Source organism: Heteronotia binoei, chromosome 5 (genome assembly GCF_032191835.1).
Source record: "Heteronotia binoei isolate CCM8104 ecotype False Entrance Well chromosome 5, APGP_CSIRO_Hbin_v1, whole genome shotgun sequence".
NCBI classification, from domain to species: Eukaryota; Metazoa; Chordata; class Lepidosauria; order Squamata; family Gekkonidae; genus Heteronotia; species Heteronotia binoei.
The window spans coordinates 43,910,586-43,929,597 of record NC_083227.1 but is presented as its reverse complement, the minus strand read 5'-3'; the positions used below and the strand labels follow the sequence as shown (position 1 = coordinate 43,929,597).

Genomic DNA, 19,012 nt, shown 5'->3' with positions numbered 1-19,012 from the left:
AAAAGGTTTCCGATGCTAAGAGGGCTGTGCCCTGCAGAATTCTCTGATCCTCTTCCATATTTTCTGACTCTTGACCCTGCTAACTGTCCTATCCCATTATGCAAAACCACTCAAAAATGGAAATGGACCTGAATTATATAATTGTTTGACAACATAGTATCTGTGTCCTACTGGGATGATAATCTATGATGACTCATTACCTCATGCTAATGAATAGTATGTGACAGGCACATTCACCACTTCAGCCAGTGTGGACATCAATTAATTAATGTGGGTCACATCCTACAACCATAGGCCACACTGATCTTTTAGCAGTTGGGTTCATAAGTATGCAGAACTCTGAGGCCTTCACTCACATACCTCACACCTGGCCCTCAGACCTCAGGGTGAGAGAAGACACCCTTTAATCTCTTAATGCTCTCCCCTCACCTCTGGCACCGTTCTCCTTCTGTGTGGCCTCGGCAACGCAGACAGCTGCCTGTCCGTGAGTCACACTCTTCTGAGCGCCCGTTGCACTGGCAGGGGCGGCAGTTCGGGAAACCCCAGTGGCCGGGCTGGCAGTGGTCACAGCGAGGTCCAAAGGCCCCTGGCCTGCATGGGCACTGTCCATTGAAGCCATCACAGAAGCCGGTCAAGGATCCCTCCCTGTCACACTGACATGCTGTAAAAAGGAGGAACGAAGAGTCATTCATGATTTCTGCTCCTCTTGCCAGGACACCACCACAAACACATCACATCCACCCAAACATGCCTCATGACATGTATGATTACCATGCCCTGCCTATGCCTGATTTCTTCTTGTCTAGAAATGTTCATAGTCATTGCCTAGAAGATTCAAATTCTGCTCTCATTCAGTTATGTAAATGAAGGTATAGAAATGGTGCCTATTTTGCATGAAATTATTTCCTTGCAGCGTTCTTTTCCTGAACCTGGTATTTTAATTTTCTTCCCTGTATTATCTGTCTGCTTTTTAGCCAAGAACAGTGGCAGGACAAAAAGATACGGCAAGGAGCGGTCAGATAACGATCGGAGACTGTGTTCAAATGCAGAATCACTTCAGTTCAATAAAACTGCAGCGGAAGTACTTGGAAAACACCATTATATCAGCAACAATAAGTGTTCTTTTGAGAAGACAAATCAGGATAGAGCATATCAAAATGAGTGCAAAAATTCCACATGCAATAAAAGAAAAAAATTATTTTCTGAAAAGGTTCATCTATCTCTGATGGTCAGAGGATTAGCATTTTAAAAACTATTTTGCTTAATGATCCAGGCGGCTCAAATAGGGAAGGGTGTTCGTTATAAAAGAGACTGAAGATCATACTGGAATGCCAGGTAGCTCTGGAGTGCACAGAATTGAAGGCATGCATCAAAGAGTTCTAAAAGCACGATAAATAAACAAGTCACTTGGCACTGTCTTTTGATTTTCAGAAAGCAGCTTTGGGAAGAGGTGGCAGGGGTTATAGAAAGGGTGCTTAATTCCTTCCATTATATACTTCTGCTGCTTTCCAAAATTGCCCTTCTCTTTCCTCTAAGAACATAAGAGAGGCCATGTTGGATCAGGCCAATGGTCCATCCGGTTCAACACACAGTGGCCAAAACCCAGGAGCTATCAGGAGGTCCACCAGTGGGGCCAGAACTCCAGAAGCCCTCCCACTGTTGCCCCCCAAGCACCAAGAATACAGACCATCACTGCCCCAGACATCTATACCTTGTGGCTCCATATGTTTATCTAATCCCCTCTGGAAGCTGTCTATGCTTGTTGCCACCTCAGAAACTAATGGAGCTTGCAACCTGTGCTTTGTAGTTTGGATCAGCTCCCTTACCATCCAGTATGTCATCAGGAGCGAGAAATATTGGACAGGTTATCTAAAAGAACATTTCTGTCCTGGTCCAACTAACAATGAGCAAAAGGGGAACTAAAAACATTAACCCAAGATATATTAAGAACTTAAAAGGTTAACTACATATAAATAAGAGGGCCCAATCTTAAAAATCAATAGATATACAATAATACAGGTTATCAAAAATACATGTGGTTATTACAAATGATTTAAAAACAGTCATAGGCCCAAACGGAACCTCAATAGCAATGACTGAGATGAAGTAGCCCAGCAAGGACTTTAGAGTGGGTGCAGAGGACAGCAATGAGGATGATTAGGGGGTTGGAGATGAAGCCTTACGAGGAAAGGCTGTGGGAATTGGGAATGTTCAGCCTGGAGAAGAGAAGGCTGGGTGGGATATATGATTACTCTTTTGAAGTATTTGAAGGGCTATTATTTATAGAAAGGCAGAGAGCTGTTTAATCAACTAGAATGATTAAAGGTTTGGAACACTTTCCCTATGAAGAAAGGTTAAAACGCTTGGGGCTCTTTAGGTTGGAGAAGCATCGACTGTGGGGTGACGTGATAGAGGTTTACAAGATTATGTATGAGACGGAGAAGGTAGAGAAAGAAGTACTTTTCTCCCTTTCTCACAATACAAGAACTCGTGGGCATTCGATGAAATTGCTGAGCAGTCGGGTTAGAATGGATAAAAGGAGATACTTCTTCACCCAAAGGGTGATTAACATGTGGAATTCACTGCCACAGGAGGTGGTGGCGGCTACAGGCATAGCCAGCTTCAAGAGGGGGTTAGATAAAAATATGGAGCAGAGGTCCATCAGTGGCTATTAGCCACAGTGTGTATATATGTATGTGTATATATATATATATAATTTTTTGGCCACTGTGTGACACAGAGTGTTGGACTGGATGGGCCATTGGCCTCATCCAACATGGCTTCTCTTATGTTCTTATGTTCTTAATTGGTAATGGAGGACAGGGTCTAGAATAATGGGTTTTAAATTATAGGTGGAACATAAGAAAAAATAAGGGCAATTCAGTAGTGGAATCAGTTGCCCAGGGTTGTTGGTGGGTTTTCTCTCCTTGGAAGTGTTTAAGAGGAGGTTGGAGTGAAGTCAGCCTGCATGGTGTAGGGCAGGGGTGGCCAACGGTAGCTCTCCAGATGTTTTCTGCCTACAAATCCCATCAGCCCCAGCCATTGGCCATGCTGGCTGGGGCTGATGGGAGTTGTAGGCAAAAAACATCTGGAGAGCTACTGTCGGCCACTTCTGGTGTAGGGGGTTGGACTGAATGATCTTTAGGTCCCTTCCAACTTTTTTTTTAACCCTACGATCCTGTTCTACAATTCTATGACCTTACAAAACAAAATAGTTGAGGAAGGGATGGTCAGAACCAATGCTCCAAGTTGTGGAGTCTTCTGAGCAAAAAATCTACTTTGTGAGCTACTGGCATGAAAACTGGGAGCTGCTGCATAAATTAGTTTGGTCTAGGCCATTTTTCCTGAGTTAAGACAAAAATGTGTGAGGCAGAGGCTAAAGAACTGTGAGCTAGCTCACACTAACTCAGTCAGAAGAACCCGAGTTCCACTCACCTTTGCAGCCGCTGGGTCCGAAGCCAAAGGTCCCAGGGGAGCAGCGTTCACAGCGGCGGCCCATGACGTGAGGCTTGCACTGGCACTGCCCACCGCTGGGGTTGCACTCTGAGCTCAGAGAGCCCTGGGGGTTACACAGGCAGGCTGGGGGCAAAGGAAGAGTGAGAAGGAGGTGGAAAAAGATGATGGGGGGCAGCTGATAAGGAGGAGGGGACTATGAGAACAAAATCTCAGAGGCCTGACCAACTAGGGAGCCAGTGCATGGCTATAAATTCAGTGACTGCTTTATTAAGGGGGAGAAGAAGAAGAAGACTGCAGATTTATACCCTGCCCTTCTCTCTGAATCAGAGTGGCTCACAATCTCCTATATCTTCTCTCCCCACAACAGACACCCTGTGAGGTGCATGGGGCTGAGAGAGCTCTCACAGCAGCTGCCCTTTCAAGGACAACTCCGGCGATAGCTATGGCTAACCCAAGGCCATTCTAGCAGGTGCAAGTGAAGGAGTGGGGAATCAAACCCGGTTCTCCCAGATAAGAGTCCTCACACTTAAGGGAGGAAGGGTGACCTTGGGCCAAGTACAAGATTTTTTTCCCCAGTGTGACGTTTGGGTGGGATCCGGGAGACGTGACGAAGCCCCAGTGGGAATCCACCACTGGGCAGCCTGTGGAAGCTCAGCAGCACTTCCACTAAGAGCAGGAATGTCCCCCTCACCAAATCACATGAAGGTGATTTAAGGCCTTTGGAGAGGAGGTAGGTCTTCTTCAGCATCCTGACTCCAGAAGAGGACGACAGAGAAACCATATGAATTTTGGCATAGGCAGCCCTCACTTGTGCATGCAACGTAGCATGGACGCAGAGTCAGAGGTGTCCCCACGGGATCACTTCACCCCCTGTGCCTAGGTGCTTTGATCCCCAGGTGGAGTCCCTGGAGCCTTTCTAGTGTGGGATGAGGTGTCTGGCAAGGTCTGGGACCCCAGGCAATTAAACACTTACGCAGCGCCCCCTGGAGGATGATGGCGGACATGCTGACAAGCAAGTTAGCACAAGACTCTGGAGTGGGTGCCTTAACCACAGGGCGAGCCTGCTGGGCACAGCGGTAGCGTTCAAAGATCTCCTTGCGGGCAATAGAGGCAGCATCACCGGCAATGAACATCTCTAAGGAGGAGTAACGTGGCATCAGGACCAACTTTGAGGGGGAAAGGAAAAGGTAGAAAGGACAGTGCATTACTTGCAAGTATTTCCTCCATCAAGCCATGGGTCTCCCTGCCAGATATTCCAGGGCCCCACCATTCAGTACTTACTGAGTCCAGGAGTATAGCAGGCCCTTGCAAATGCTCATGCCCTCCATAGTGAGTGAACTCCAGCTGGATGGTGTAGCTGACCCCTTGCTCCAGGCAAACTGGTTGAGGCAGCACCACATAACTGCACATGGGAAGGACCATACAGTTCAGGACAGAGCAAAAAAGACCTTCTGACCATGGTGCATGCCCCAGTAACATTTAGATTAGACTACTGCCATACGCTGTACATGGGGCTGTCCTTGAAGAGCATTTAGAACAGGGGTGGGGAAACTTTTTTCTGCCAAGGGCCATATGGATATTTATAACATCATTCGCGGACCATAAAAATGATCAACTTAAAAAACAGTGCTCCACCAAGGGAGAACGATTGGCAAAATTAATGCAAATAATTGTTTTTCTATTTGAAGTCATGTAAAAAGGTAAAGGTAGTCCCCTGTGCAAGCACCAGTCGTTTTCGAGTCATGTGGGGAGAGCCTAATCTGGCACACATGCACACACACACACAGACACGGCCCGCCGCCCTAGGCAAATGCATCGGTCCAGAGCTTTTTTTGCAGAAAAAGCCCAGCAGGAACTCAGTAACATATTAGATCACATATCCTAATATTAGCATATTAGGTCACACACTCATTAGCATATTAGGCCACACCATCTGGGATAATCAAGTGCAAACTGAACTGTGACAGTAACTTTTCCAGGCCCTGCAGCAACCCAGTACATCTGAGCCCTGTGATCCCTGCCTGGCCCTGGAGAGGCTGCTGCACACCGTGGCTAGGTCCGCGATCCTCGCTGGCCAGCCAGGCCCCAGAGAGGCTGCCACATGGCTCTGTTTGGCCCAGCAATCCCCGAGGGCCACACCAAGTTCCCACCCCTGATTTAGAAGCTACAAGTAGGAACAGAATAGTGCAGCCAGAATGCTAACTGGAGAGGGTCATAAAGGCTATATCATCCTCATCTTGTTCCACTCATGCTGGCTCCCAGTTGGCTTCTGGGACCCTATGTGGCTTGGGGCCAACTTACCTTAAGGACCTTCTACTCCCGTATGAGCTTACTCAACCAGTGCAGTCAGGGGCCCTTCTTTGAGTGCCCTCCCTGTCTAAGGCTAGATGGGTGGCAACCCAAAAGAAGCAGGAACTCCTTTGCATATTAGGCCACACACCCCTGATGTAGCCAATCCTCCAAGAGCTTAGAGGGCTTTTTACAGGGCCTACTGTAAGCTCCAGAAGGATTGGCTACATCGGGGGCGTGGGGCCTAATATGCAAAGGAAGAGCTTGGAAGCCGAGCAAGATTGGTCATTGTAAGTATTCAGATGGGAGACCACCAAGGAAGGCTGAGGTTGTCATGCAGAGAAAGGCAATGGCAAAGCACTTGTGCACTCTTGCCTTGAAAACTCTATGGTTCTGTGGTTGCCATGAGTCAACTGCAACTTAATGGCACGCTATTATTATTTATTAAAATGATGTGTTTTAATAGTATGTTTTAATTTTTATGCTTTATTTAATTGCAGTTTTTCATTGTTTTTATGCTATGTATTTTAAGAACTTTTTAATGTTTTTGATTGTTTGTTGCCTCAGGGACCCTAAGATGGCTGAAAAGGCGGGATAAAGATGTTTTTAAATAAATAGAGCAGAGAAGTGTAGCACCAAAGTATTTCTAAACAGTGTTGTTCCAACAGAGTCTTCTTGAACACCATGGATGCAAGGCAACCCCTTGCTCCCCTTCATGGACTCACACTACATTCTCATCAGCACATCTAGACAGCCTTTCCAGCAAAGAGAGCCAGTTTGGTGTAGTGGTTAAGTGTGGGGACTCTTATCTGGGAGAACTGGGTTTGATTACCCACTCCTCCACTTGCACCTGCTGGAATGGCCTTGGGTCAGCCATAGCTCTGGCAGAGGTTGTCCTTGAAAGGGCAGCAGCTGTGAGAGCCCTCTCAGCCCCACCCACCTCACAGGGTGTCTGTTGTGGGGGAGAGAAGATATAGGAGATTGTAAGCTGCTCTAAGTCTCTGATTCAGGGAGAAAGGCGGAGTACAAATCTGCAATTCTTCTTCTTCTTGTTGCAATGAGAAAAGGTGATGGACTTGTCTAGGATGCAGTCCTGAAACAGTCAAAATCCCCACAGAAGCATACATTTCATCATCATTAAAGTCAAAATGCTACCAATTTTGAACTTGCCAGCACTCACCGGGAGGTGGATGGCAGAGCCACTGACATCAGGTCATCAGAAGGGATAGTGTTCCCACAAGGGCTGCTGGTGGGGATAGGCCCAGGCCGCACAATTGTTACCTTCACCTCCTCCCATGTTCCGGGTAGCTGAGGGAACAGGAGAGTATACAGCTCATGGAGCAACCTGGTAGGCCGAGACACAGGTTCAGCACTTCCACAAATAAGTCAGGCAAGCGGTAAAGTGAAACTTCAGAGAAATCTTTGAACGTCAATGTCACTATGTGTAGATGGTTGTGGGCCAAAGGGATTCAGTACAGCAGGTAGGAAGATGAAAAACATAACAAAAGCAGGAAGGGGCAGGTGTGAAGGGAAGGAAGGAACGTATTTTGAAAAGGGCCATAGGACAAGTGTCAGGCAAGAATTGCTTTAGATTACCAGTGCAAGCCTACATTCTGGATTCCACCATTTTTACACTTGGCTGAATCCTCCACCAAAAAGGCTCTGATAGCCCATATTTTTAATCAAAAAGAAAGACAAAGGTCCAGTACATAACAGCAGGTATTTCAGAAAGTTCCTTGATGGTGGAGCATTTAATGGAGGAAAGAGACACTACTTTTGATTGCTGACAAACGTTTTGCTGCTGACAAACACAAGTATAAATTTTCTTAAAATAGTCTAGTTCAGATGGCTGAAGGGAAAAGTCATACAAGGAATGTTAAAAGCTTTTCTACTGGCCCTCTTGGGCTTTTAACAGCAACAGAGATAAAGCAGATAAAGCTTTTTCCTCTACACAAAAGGCTTAATATTGGCATGGCAGACTAATGTGAAAGACACAGGAGCATGGCTGGTTAAAAAAGCCACCATCCTTAAGGTTCTTCCAATATGCATCAGAGCAGAGAATGAGACCCAAGCTGTCTGTGGAGATCAGGCCAGACTGGATGATAATGGCAAATCAGAAACAAAATTCCAAATAATTTTGAAATTCAAATCTCTTGACTTAACATCTCAAAGTCTGAAAACTGGGATTCTACTTTTGACACTGAAAACGATTATTTGTTGTCCAAACGTAAGACAATATGCTAAGTCAGGCCCGTAGCTAAGGGGGGGCAGGCTGCTCTATTCAAATCCCCCTTCCCTCTGTAGGGCCCCTCTACTGGAGGGCCTCCAATACTAATCCGGCAGCAGGACCCAAGATAAACGGAGGGAGGGAGAGTGAGCACTAGGCTTCCCAATCCCCAGGTCCCAGCGGGGATCCCCCATTTTTACAGGCTCCCCCCCCCCCCACCCCCAGCCAGCTGGCCGGTGGGGGAAGCCCCGCCTCACAGTCACCATGTACCTTTAGAACTCCGCCAGGTTTAGAAACCTGCAAACAGGTCCGTTTTTAAAATGTGTGCCTTTAAAGCTAAGCAGGAAGCAGGAAACAGGAAGCGCTTCATGGGAAAGGGTCAGTAACAGTTTTGTCAGAGAACAGCCCCTCCCTTTGTTTTGCTTTTGTTTTCAGAGCAAGTAAAGTTATGCAGGAACCAGACCCAGTAAATGTTTGTGTGTGTGAGAGAGGGAGGGGGATTCCCTGGTTTGGAGGCCCTCCCCCCGCTTTAGAAAGCGGGGGTGGGGAGGGAAATGTCTACTGGGCACTCTATTATTCCCTATGGAGAACGATTCCCATAGGGAATAATGGGGAATTGATCCGCGGGTATTGGGGGCTCTGGGGGGGGCTGTTTTTTGAGGTAGAGGCACCAAATTTTCCATGTAGCATCTAGTGCTTCTCCCCCAAATACCGCCCCCCCAAGTTTTGAAATAATTTGACCAGGGGATCCAATTTTATGAGCCCCAAAATGTGCCCCTATACTTCATTATTTCCTATGGAAGGAAGGCATTTAAAAAGGTGTGCTGTCCCTTTAAATGTGATGGCCAGAACTCCCTTGGAGTTCAGTTATGCTTGTCACACCCTTGTTCCTGGCTCCACCCCCAAAGTCCCCAGATATTTCTTGAATTGGACTTGGCAACCCTAGTGAGCACAAGAAAAAGCAACAAGAGCCAGAGAGAGTGACAGCGAGAGTGTGAGAGAGTGAGACAGTGATGGGGAGAATGAGAGCAACAGAGAGAGAGAGAGCGACAGAGAGAAAGAGAGAGAGCGATAGCCAGGGGAAGGGAGAGAGAGGGAGAGACAGTGACAGCCAGGGGGAGAGCAAAAGAGCAACAGAGAGAAAGTGAGAGAGCGACAGTGAGGGGGAGAGAGAGACAGAGAGGGAGAGCACAACAGTGACAGCGGGAGAGAGCTACAGTGAGAAAGCGAGAGAGCAATGGCGAGGGGGAGAGTGAGAGAGGAACAGCAAGAGACAGCAACAGTGACAGCAAGGAGGAGAGTGAGAGCAACAATGAGAGAAAGAGAGAGCACAAGAGAGAGTGAGAGAGCAACAAGAGAAAGCGGGAGAGAGAGCTGGGGCCGGGTGGGCTGGCTGCTGGAGGGAAGAAGCAGTCAAGCCCCACAGCCCCCCCCCACCACCAAATTTTTAATCTCCCAGGCTCCTCCACCCAAAATTTTCTGGCTACAGGCCTGACGCTAGTATGTTTTCCTGACACGCTTGTATTTTGAAATTCACATTACGATCTGAACCATGTATTGCAGGGGTGGCCAATGGTAGCTCTCCAGATGTTTTTTTGCCTACAACTCCCATCAGCCCCACCCATTGGCCATGCTGGCTGGGGCTGATGGGAGTTGTAGGCAAAAAACATCTGGAGAGCTACCGTTGGCCACCCCTGATGGAAAGTCTGAAACCTGAATTTCCATGATCTAATTTAGAATCTGTTAAGTCTGAATTCAAATGGGATCTCTCTTCATCTAATCAGCAACACTGAGGTGGGACTGGGTTAGAAGTACTGGGATAGGATTGTGCATTTGGGAAAACCAAAGGAAAAATTATACCAAACAGCTGTTTTTCATTGGCTTGGGGATATCTGAAATGACCCCAAACTCAAACTAGGAGGAATGAAAAATTTTCTCTGGGAATTTTGGGAGGGTTTCAGGATTTGGGGGAGGTACAGGACTAGGGAGGGAAAGAGAGGAAGCTGGCCCAGGAAACAGCTGTTAGTTGCCGTTGGCTAACAGTTGATGGTTGAGTAGTCCTAGCCTCTAACCACAGACCTTACAACTGCAACATGGAAAAGACCAAACTGGTCCCAGAGTTACCATGCCCACATTGTCTGTGCTTGGAGGTTTATCCCTGCCACCATCAGAGGTACCATCAGCATCAGAGGCAGCAGATTGTCCCCCAACCCTGGGTTTGTTTTGTAGAAAAAGTCCAGCAGGAACTCATTTGCATATTAGGCCACATCACTTGACACCAAGCCAGCCAGAACTGCATTCCTTTGCATTCCTGCTCAAAAAACCCCCTGCCCCCAACATAGCCAGAAAATGGCCAAGGGGCCTGGTGGCCTCCTGGACTCCCCAAACCTTGATTCTTACAATGTCCATTTCCTCCCTCCACCACCAGAGGGCTTTAAAAAAAATGGCATCAGCAATTGAATTGTATTATACATAACAGCATACCAATGTCAGGTTCCCTGACAATATGTTATAATTCTCATGTATTCACAAATCCATCCAATAGGTGTTGTAGTGTCTACTTTGCATGCTTGCTGGTAACCACAATTTTCCAAACTGTGCAGGAGGATGACTATCGTGGGGAGCTGGCTTATCTGGTAGTTATGGCAACGACTTAGAATAGCAACTGAGGGACTGCATTGTAACCCTGAAGGCCCAGGGAAGATGTCTTGCACTTACACCAAAGCTTGGGAACTATAATGGACACTGGGGGAAGCTTAACTTTTGTGCATGTTTTTCGTTTCTTATAATAATCAACATTGTTTGTATTCAAATCATTCTTGGCAAAGGCCTTCTGGCAGAGGGTTACTGCTATGCAGGGCTTTTTTGGTAGAAAAAGCCCAGCATGAACTCATTTGCATATGAGGCCACATTCCCTGACACAAAGCCACCCGGAACTGCGTTCCTGTGCATTCCTGCTCGAAAAAAGCCCTGCTGCTATGTATCTGATTTCCATTAAACGTTGACCATATTCATATGTGCTTGGATACTTTGGGTCAGTAACTGGCAAAACCTCACAACCAATATGTGTAATCAAGTTCCCTGAATTCCCAGCTTACGTTTTTGAAAGAACTAACTCTCCAGCACTTTTCCTCACAGAGATTAAAGCCAGAGGCGTATCACAACAACAAAAGAGGATGGAGACTTACTTTTTAAAAATGAAAGCTGGAAATTCAGGGAGACTGCTTGTTATACTGCTATATAAATATAAAGTGATTCAATTGTCATTTTTTGTGGGGGGAGGGCAGGGGAAACAGCTGCTGTGACAGCCTAATGTCACAGGAGTCCAGTAGCCTAACCCACACACATACGCCATTTTCCAGCTGTGGGGTGAGCTCTGCCACCTCTGATGCTAGCACTGGAGAGAAGCCTCCAGTGTAGTTACTTGTTAGGTAAGTCTGGGATCAGCCTCCTCTCTTTCCCTCCTCCCTCCTGTTCCTGCCGCTTCAAGGAGAGAGGGAAATTAGGGGAGGGGGGGTGTTTTAAAAAAATAATGTTCCGAAAATTTCAGGACCTGAGGAAAAAATGCCTGGGGGGAAATCCTGAACAACACTCCTGAACAATGGATAATACAAAAGTGCCCTTCCTGAACTCTGGATCCAAAACCAATGTGAACATTTTTGAAGCTTCAGGTAATTTATGAACAAGCTTCAGTTTATTTATATGGCACCAGGCCAGCCATATAAGCCTAATAATCGAAACAAATTTGAACATTAAATTGCAAAATTGTCCATGGTTAAAATAGAATAAATAAAAATGAATAAAAGTATCAATAAAATCAAGAGATATATGCATTTCTAATACAAAGACAAGCACTGTAGAACTTAGCTACCTGTTCTGTAATACTCTCATTTACATCTGAGAGGAGATAGAGTACCTGAGCAGACTCTGTTAGCCCTGGCTTAGCCTTAACACAAGGGAAAAGATTTTTGAAGCACACACCCCTAAGTCTGTTGCTAGGCCAAAGTGGGGGTACCTGAGGTTCGTAGCGCAGCAATATGTCATACTCCATGGAGAAGGGCACATTATTGATCTTGAACTCCACCACGCTGCCTTCCGAAGCCCGGGCAAACCCCAGCCCAGTCCATGTGGCTGGGTGGCCTGTAAGGTGCACTCGCTCCATGACTTCTGCTCCCTGCCAAGAGAACCAAGTAAAATTTTGCCCTTTCTGCTGGACATCACAAGACAAACTCAGCCCTCACCTGGACACTGAGCCCTCAGTGCTCCCCGTACCCCACCCCCCATCTCAGTCCTTTGAGCTCTCCCTGCCTGTATTGACAGAGTGAAGCAGTACCTTGCACTTGCATCATGAGACACACTGAAGGTCTTTGCTCCATACAGCAAAGCTCTTTGAAACAAGGCAAGAACGAGACCCAGAGCAACGTGATCATGATGTTCTAGCTGCTCTGGATGTTAAGTATCAGCTGCCTAGGCTTCATAGCACACAGAGGTAAGCCAGAGGTGCCAAAATTGAAACTCATTTAAGAAGAACATGTATTTCATGATCCCAAATAAGAGTGTCCTAGAGGAACGCTGTGGCTGCTGCTTGTCTTAAAGCCAATCAATTTTCAATCTGCTTTGTGTAAGAAAGGCAGATTTCTGGGGACCTTCACATGGGCAGCAAGTAAGATTTAAATGCAAAACTTATACTGACTTGGTATCTACATTAAGAATGAGTAAGCACAAATCTGTTTTCTGGGACTAAGGGTGTGTTGCATCTTTTAGATCTAGGATTGCCAGCCCCCTGGTGGGAGCAGGAGAATCCTGGCTTTTGCAGGCAGTTGGGGGGTGTGTGTGTGTGGAATCCTGCCCCCAACTCACCTTTTCAGGCCTGTTTCCAGTTTCAGGTCTACTTTTAGTTGGGCACGATGCCCTGTCTTTGGGGCAAAACTCTATGGTTTGAAGCCGAATTTACCATAGAGTTTTACCCAAAAACCAGTGTCATCCAACTGGAAGTAGGCTTGAAAATGCCCAACATCACTTCTGGTTTCCCAGAAGGATGTCAGGAGACTCCCGCTGGCCAGGTAAGTTGACCTGGCAACCCTATATCTTTCACACAGGGTTCCTTCACAGCTCCAAAAACTTGTGGGTATATAAAAGAAAGACAGTTGCAGGATACAAACATTTATTTCATTCACATCCATGGCATGGCAGCGGACCAAGGCTAACAGTCTCTTCTGTGTGAACCTTGACTCTAGGTCTCCTTTCTCCTGCTTCTTGCCTCACTGGACCCGGCGTGCAGCTTCAAACACACACCCAACAGGGGGTGTTCCTGACCCCTTCACACTGGTGGTCCCTCCCTCACCTGGCGCAGTCTGGCCTCTTCAGCCTCGTAAGTGTAGTGGTCCAATGCAATGTGGTAGTAGCCAGTTTGCACTTGGTTGCACTGCCTGCCTACCATGTGGTTGCGGCAGCGACACTGCCCCGTTTCTGTGGCACACCTATGGCAAGGAAGGGCAGAGAGTCATGGAAAGTTAGATTTATTTATTTACTTATTCGAATTTATATTCCACCCTCCTCACAAGTGCCAGATTGGGCATATCCAGGGCTTTTTTTGTAGAAAAAGCCCAGCAGGAACTCATTTGCATATTAGGCCACACCCCCTGACATCACCATTGTTTCACACTTCACTTTTTGAAGAAAAAGCCTAGCAGGAACTCATTTACGTATTAGGTCCCACCCCATGACACCAAGCCAGCCAGAACTGCATTCCCATGCATTCCTGCTCAAAAATTGCATTCCTCCTCTGGTGTCTGTCCTCACTTCACTCCCCAAAGTATTCTTTTACCACAGCAGTGCCACCAAGCCTCCTTCTCACTTCCCCCCACAATTTATTACACTAGTCTCTGAGCTCATTGAGAAATCCCAGATTCTCCTTTCTCGGGCCCCTACTCCTCGTTCGGCCTCCCTACTCGGAGGCTCAGCACACTCTCCGTCATTTCCTTACTGATTGTCATGAGCACCTCCTACATCACAGTCACAGGGTCGGCAGCCATGTAAGTCAGGGCTCAAGGCCCAGTGTTCAGGCTGAAAAGAAAGAAAGAGCATGTTATGGACCTCTTTTTCTAACAAGGGAATAGGAACTGAAAGTAAAAGAAGAACACTGGACAGTTGGAGGACCTGTTCATCAACAATATTTCTTTTGGGGTGGGGAAGAGCTTGGTAGGTTGGTAGGGTTGCCAGGCCTGGGTTAGAAAATACCTAGAAACTTTGGGGGTGGATCCAGGAGAGGGCAGGTTTTGAAGAGGGGAGGGGCCTCAGCATGGTGCAACGCCATAGAGTCCACCCTTCAAATCCGCCATTTTCTCCAGGGGAGCTGATCTCTGCCAGCTGGTAGATAGTTTTAAAAGCAGGAGATCTCCAGGCCCCACCTGGAGGCTGGAAAGTAGGGCATACTTCAAGCTGAGGGCCTCATTGATCACTGTGTCATGGGCCAGAAAATAAATTACCCCAGATTATGCTGGTTCATAGGGTTGCCACCTCTGGGCTGGAAAATGCCTTGAGATTTGGGGGGCGGGGTTGAGTCTGAGAGGAGCAGGGTTTGGAGAGGGAAGGGACTTCAGTACAGTATAATGCCATAAAATACACCCTCCAAAGTAGCCATTTTCTCTATGAGAACTGATCTCTATTGCTTGCAGATTAATAGTAATAGCAGGAGATCTCTAGGCTCCACCTGGCAATCCTACTGGCTAGAAAGCTTGGTAGGGATATGTCTCCTTATTTCCTAATAGTATGCAGCTTGGCTAACTTACTAGAAAAACAGTTATACACTCCACGAGTATGTGGGGTTGCCAACTTCAGGTTGAGAAATTGCTGGAGATTCGGGGAGGGAGTTTAGAGAGGGATCTCAGCAGGATATAATGCCATCATGTAATGTACCTTCCAAAGCAGTAATTTTCTCCAGGGGGACTGATATTCATATTCTAGGGAGCAGTTGCAATTCCAGATCTCCAGGCCCTTCTGGAGGTTGGCAACCCAAGTATGAGGGGTCTCCAACATGGTGCCCTGCTAAGCTTTTCAAAAAGTGGGTGGGGCCACTGCAAGGAAGGGTTCGCTACTGGCTGCCCCCCTTCAAATGAATGGACTTTGGATAAGTGAGGAGGGAGGTATTGTGCTTGGCTCCAAGTCCTATGGCAGCCATTCTGGGGTGGCACTCACTACGTCCTCTCAAAATTTCAAAGATGCCTGCTGGCTCAAAAAGATTGGAGATCCTTGTATCCTATGATCCCTAGAGGCCAGGCTTCTTGGCCTAGGAGTACAGTCTTAGGGCGAGAGGCCCTGGCCTCAGTTGTCAGACAGGCCTATGAATTGGGAAAACACCATAGCTTAGTGATAAAGCCCACACTCAGCAGGCAGAAGTTATAAAAGTTAAGTTATCTCAGGTAGTAGCAGTTGAGAAAAGCCTCTGTTTATGGTCTTAAAAAACCACTGCCAGTCAGAATAGACCACACTGAGCCAGAGGGATCAATCCTCTCAGTAAAAGGCAGCTTATGTTCTCAGATGCAAGAGATTTGGGCAGGAGTAGTAGAGAATACATGGTTGGCTCCAATAACATCTGTCCAGCCCAGGAAGCAACATCAATTATAAGAATAGGAGGACTGCCCAGCACTCACCAGACATTGGCTACAGCTGCGCCCCGTTACCAAACGTTTGCAGAAGCAGTTGCCAGTAATGACGTCACACTGGGGCCCATCCTGCACTGTGCCTCGTGGGTCGCATTGGCAGCCTGGGAAAAGAGAGTGAATCAGATCATCCTGATTAAATAGCCTCAATCCTCTGGGCTGAGAAATAAGTTTTGACCACATCTATCCCTTTCATATACCAGTTTTCTTCCAAGGAACTGAGGACAACACTTATGAAGTTATCTCATTTTCTCCTCAGAGCCATCTCGTGAGGTAAATGTAGGCTCAGAAACAGGGTGTCCAGGTTCAACACCCATAAGAATGTATTGTACTCTGTTTTTTGTTGTAGGCTGTTTTTTGTTGTCCTGAGCCCTATTTCATTGAATGTCCACGAGTTCTTGTATTGTGAGAAAGGGAGAAAAGGACTTCTTTCTCTACTTTCTCCATCCCATGCATTATCTTGTAAATCTCTATCATGTCACCCAGCAGTCGATGTTTCTCCAAGCTAAAGAGCCCCAAGCGTTTTAACCTTTCTTCATAGGGAAATTGTTCCAAACCTTTAATCATTCTAGTTGCCCTTTTCTGGACTTTTTCTAATGATATAATATCCTTTTTGAGGTGTGGTGACCAGAATTGCACACAGTACTCCAAATGAGACCACACCATCGATTTATACAGGGGCATTATTATACTGGCTGATTTGTTTTCAATTCCCATCCTAATAATTCCCAGCATGGCATTGACCTTTTTTTATTGCAATGGCACACTGTCTTGACATTTTCAGTGAGTTATCTACCACGACCCCAAGATCTCTCTCTTGGTCAGTCTCTGCCAGTTCACAACCCCATCAACTTGTATGTGTAGCTGGGATTCTTGGCCCCAATGTGCATTATTTTGCACTTGGCCACATTGAACCTCATCTGCCACATTGACGCCCACTCACCCAGCATCAACAGATCCCTTTGGAGTGCCTCACAGTCCTCTCTGGTTCTCACCGCCTTGAACAATTTAGTGTCATCTGCAAACTTGGCCACTTCACTGCTTACTCCCAACTCCAGAGGACCAAGAAAGACTGACCAAACTGCTCAGACAGAAGGGTCCCTTACGCTGACAGCCTTGTGGGTTTTCTGCACTCATTCCAAAGAAGCCAGGTTTGCATTTGTCACAGCGGGGTCCCTGCACGTGTTCCTTGCAGCGGCACTGCCCTGCAATCAGCCTCAGCACTGGATCGTCATGCGTGTCGCACACTCCACCATCCAGTGTGCCGTCAGGGTCGCAGTCACAGGCTGGAAGGAAGACAAAGAAGGGGTGACATCAAAGGTGCTAACAGAACAGAGCCCACAATTCAAGATGCAAAGAGAGCCCCAGTGGGAAAAAAACCTTAATCCATCCCTCATCTAACCTATGCAACCCTGCACCGTATTCTAGCAAATGAACGGTCAGAGCTGATGGAGAGACCTGGTCTAGTGATACTGTCATGATCCCTGCAAATAAGACATTTGAAAACTGAACTTAACACTATTCTCACAGTGCCATCCTTAACAGGGTTATGCCCTCTTAAGCAGTGTTCCCTTCAAGCTGAATTAGTGTGAGCTAGCTCATAGATTTTTTAGCCTTCAGCTCACGCATTTTTATCTTAGCACAGGAAAAATGGTCCCAGAGCAGACTAATTTATGCAGTACCTCACGACTTTAATGGCAGTAGCCCACAAAGTAGAATTTTTGCTCACAAGACTCCACAGCTTAGAGGGAGCATTGCTCCTAAGCCCATCGACTTCAATGGAGATAGAAAGTTGCAACACTGCTTAGGATGGCACTCTCAGAAAGTCTGTTTTACTTTCCTAGTGAGACGACATGTTTGCATTGGGGATTTAATTTCAGAGATTTTGTCCCACCTTTCTGTGGTAGGTTTGTTTGAGGTGGCTTCTTTTCCATTTAAAACTAGTGGAATTTTAGCCTATTTGCTTCTCCACAACTGGCCATATTCATCACATGAATACTCAGATGTTGACACAAGACCGGATGCAATGGATTGCTGTAAACTGAAGATTTTTCAACCCCCCAGTTCACTGTCTAGGAGACCTCAAAAGCTACAATTCCCATTAACCATGGCAGGATATCACACTGGAGAAGATTAGGGAACATAATTTCCAGGAAACAGAGGTCCCAGAGGAAACCTGTCTTCTGCTTAGTGTCATTTTCCCATGTCAGATTGCTCCCTGCCCTATGGAACAGACAGGTAACCTTTGTGGTTTGGGGACACTAGTGAGGAAGTTAGTGGTTACTTCTGTGTGCCTGTGTTCATATATACATTGTGTGAATACCCACAGGTGCCCAAATATCTGAGGGCCTGACAGGGATGCTCACAAAAAAAATGAGTAGTTTAGAACTGATTTTGTGGGTATTTTTGCATCATTGATCTATTCAGTTTGGGGATAGACTAGTCTGGTGATCCAAGTCTCAGTTCTTAAAAATAAACTAAAGTGCTTTAACTTGTAAGAAGAGGGATGCTAGTCTTCCAGCCTGCCTAGAAATGTTGCCCCTTAAATCTCTACATGCTTAATAAATAGCAGATGACATTCTATACAGAAACAGCCTGTACTGACTTAACACTGGGGGGGGGGGGGGGGGGATGGAGAAGAACACTCTATCAGGAGTCTTGCTGTCCCCTCCAGCCAATGTATAGGCAAAAAGTACCACCGAATAAAAATTTAAATTTTGGAGCCTGCTGAGTGCTTCCCACCCCAAATACACAGATAGTCACCACGGCACACGCTGGGATCACGAATATCCTTCGTGGGATCCTTGTAGTAGAAGGGCTTGCAGAGCTGGCAGTTGCGCCCCATGGTGTTGTGCTGACAGTCATCACAGACCCCACCGCTGGTGTTGCCAGTGGCCAGATACACTGCCATGTCGAAGTGGCACTTGTGCGAATGCTCGTTGCAGTTGCACTCTGTGAAGACAGTGCTGAATGATAACATGTTGGCTCAGGCACCTAACCCATAACCACACCATCTAAATAACCATCATTTCTCCCCTTAAGCACAGCTTCATGTTGCCTGATAATGTGTATGTGAGAGTGGTCTCTAACCTTGCTGAGCTAAAGGACAGTTTTGGAATTCTGAGAAGAGACCATGGACACCTCCACAAAATGGCAACTATAAAGGATGGTACCAATAACAAAATGGCTGCCCTGGAGCTATGGAACCAATTCAAAATACTGGAAATTTCCTCAGGATGTCTGGAGGTTCCAAGCCAAGCAGCTTCCTACCATTGAGGCAGCTGTTTCTAATGGATATTCCCCAGCAAATACAAAGCTATGTGGGCTCTTCTGAAGCACCTCCTGTAGAAAATCCAGGATTAACACTTTATTTTTGGGA

The 19,012-nt window shown here is 46.6% G+C and overlaps 1 protein-coding gene across 1 annotated transcript in view; it reads right to left on the bottom strand.

Moving 5' to 3' along the window:
- LOC132572405 (laminin subunit beta-2-like) overlaps positions 1 to 19,012 on the bottom strand; it is a 65,393-nt gene that overhangs the window by 25,741 nt on the left and 20,640 nt on the right. Inside the window, exons 9-19 of the mRNA XM_060239365.1 lie at positions 18,397 to 18,585; positions 16,740 to 16,919; positions 15,625 to 15,737; positions 13,959 to 14,038; positions 13,317 to 13,452; positions 11,988 to 12,146; positions 6,926 to 7,053; positions 4,738 to 4,858; positions 4,430 to 4,622; positions 3,436 to 3,579; positions 430 to 661 (exon numbers count right to left, since the gene is read on the bottom strand). Of these exons, the coding sequence (XP_060095348.1) occupies positions 430 to 661; positions 3,436 to 3,579; positions 4,430 to 4,622; positions 4,738 to 4,858; positions 6,926 to 7,053; positions 11,988 to 12,146; positions 13,317 to 13,452; positions 13,959 to 14,038; positions 15,625 to 15,737; positions 16,740 to 16,919; positions 18,397 to 18,585 (1,675 nt within the window). The remainder of the gene's footprint in view (positions 1 to 429; positions 662 to 3,435; positions 3,580 to 4,429; positions 4,623 to 4,737; positions 4,859 to 6,925; positions 7,054 to 11,987; positions 12,147 to 13,316; positions 13,453 to 13,958; positions 14,039 to 15,624; positions 15,738 to 16,739; positions 16,920 to 18,396; positions 18,586 to 19,012) is intronic.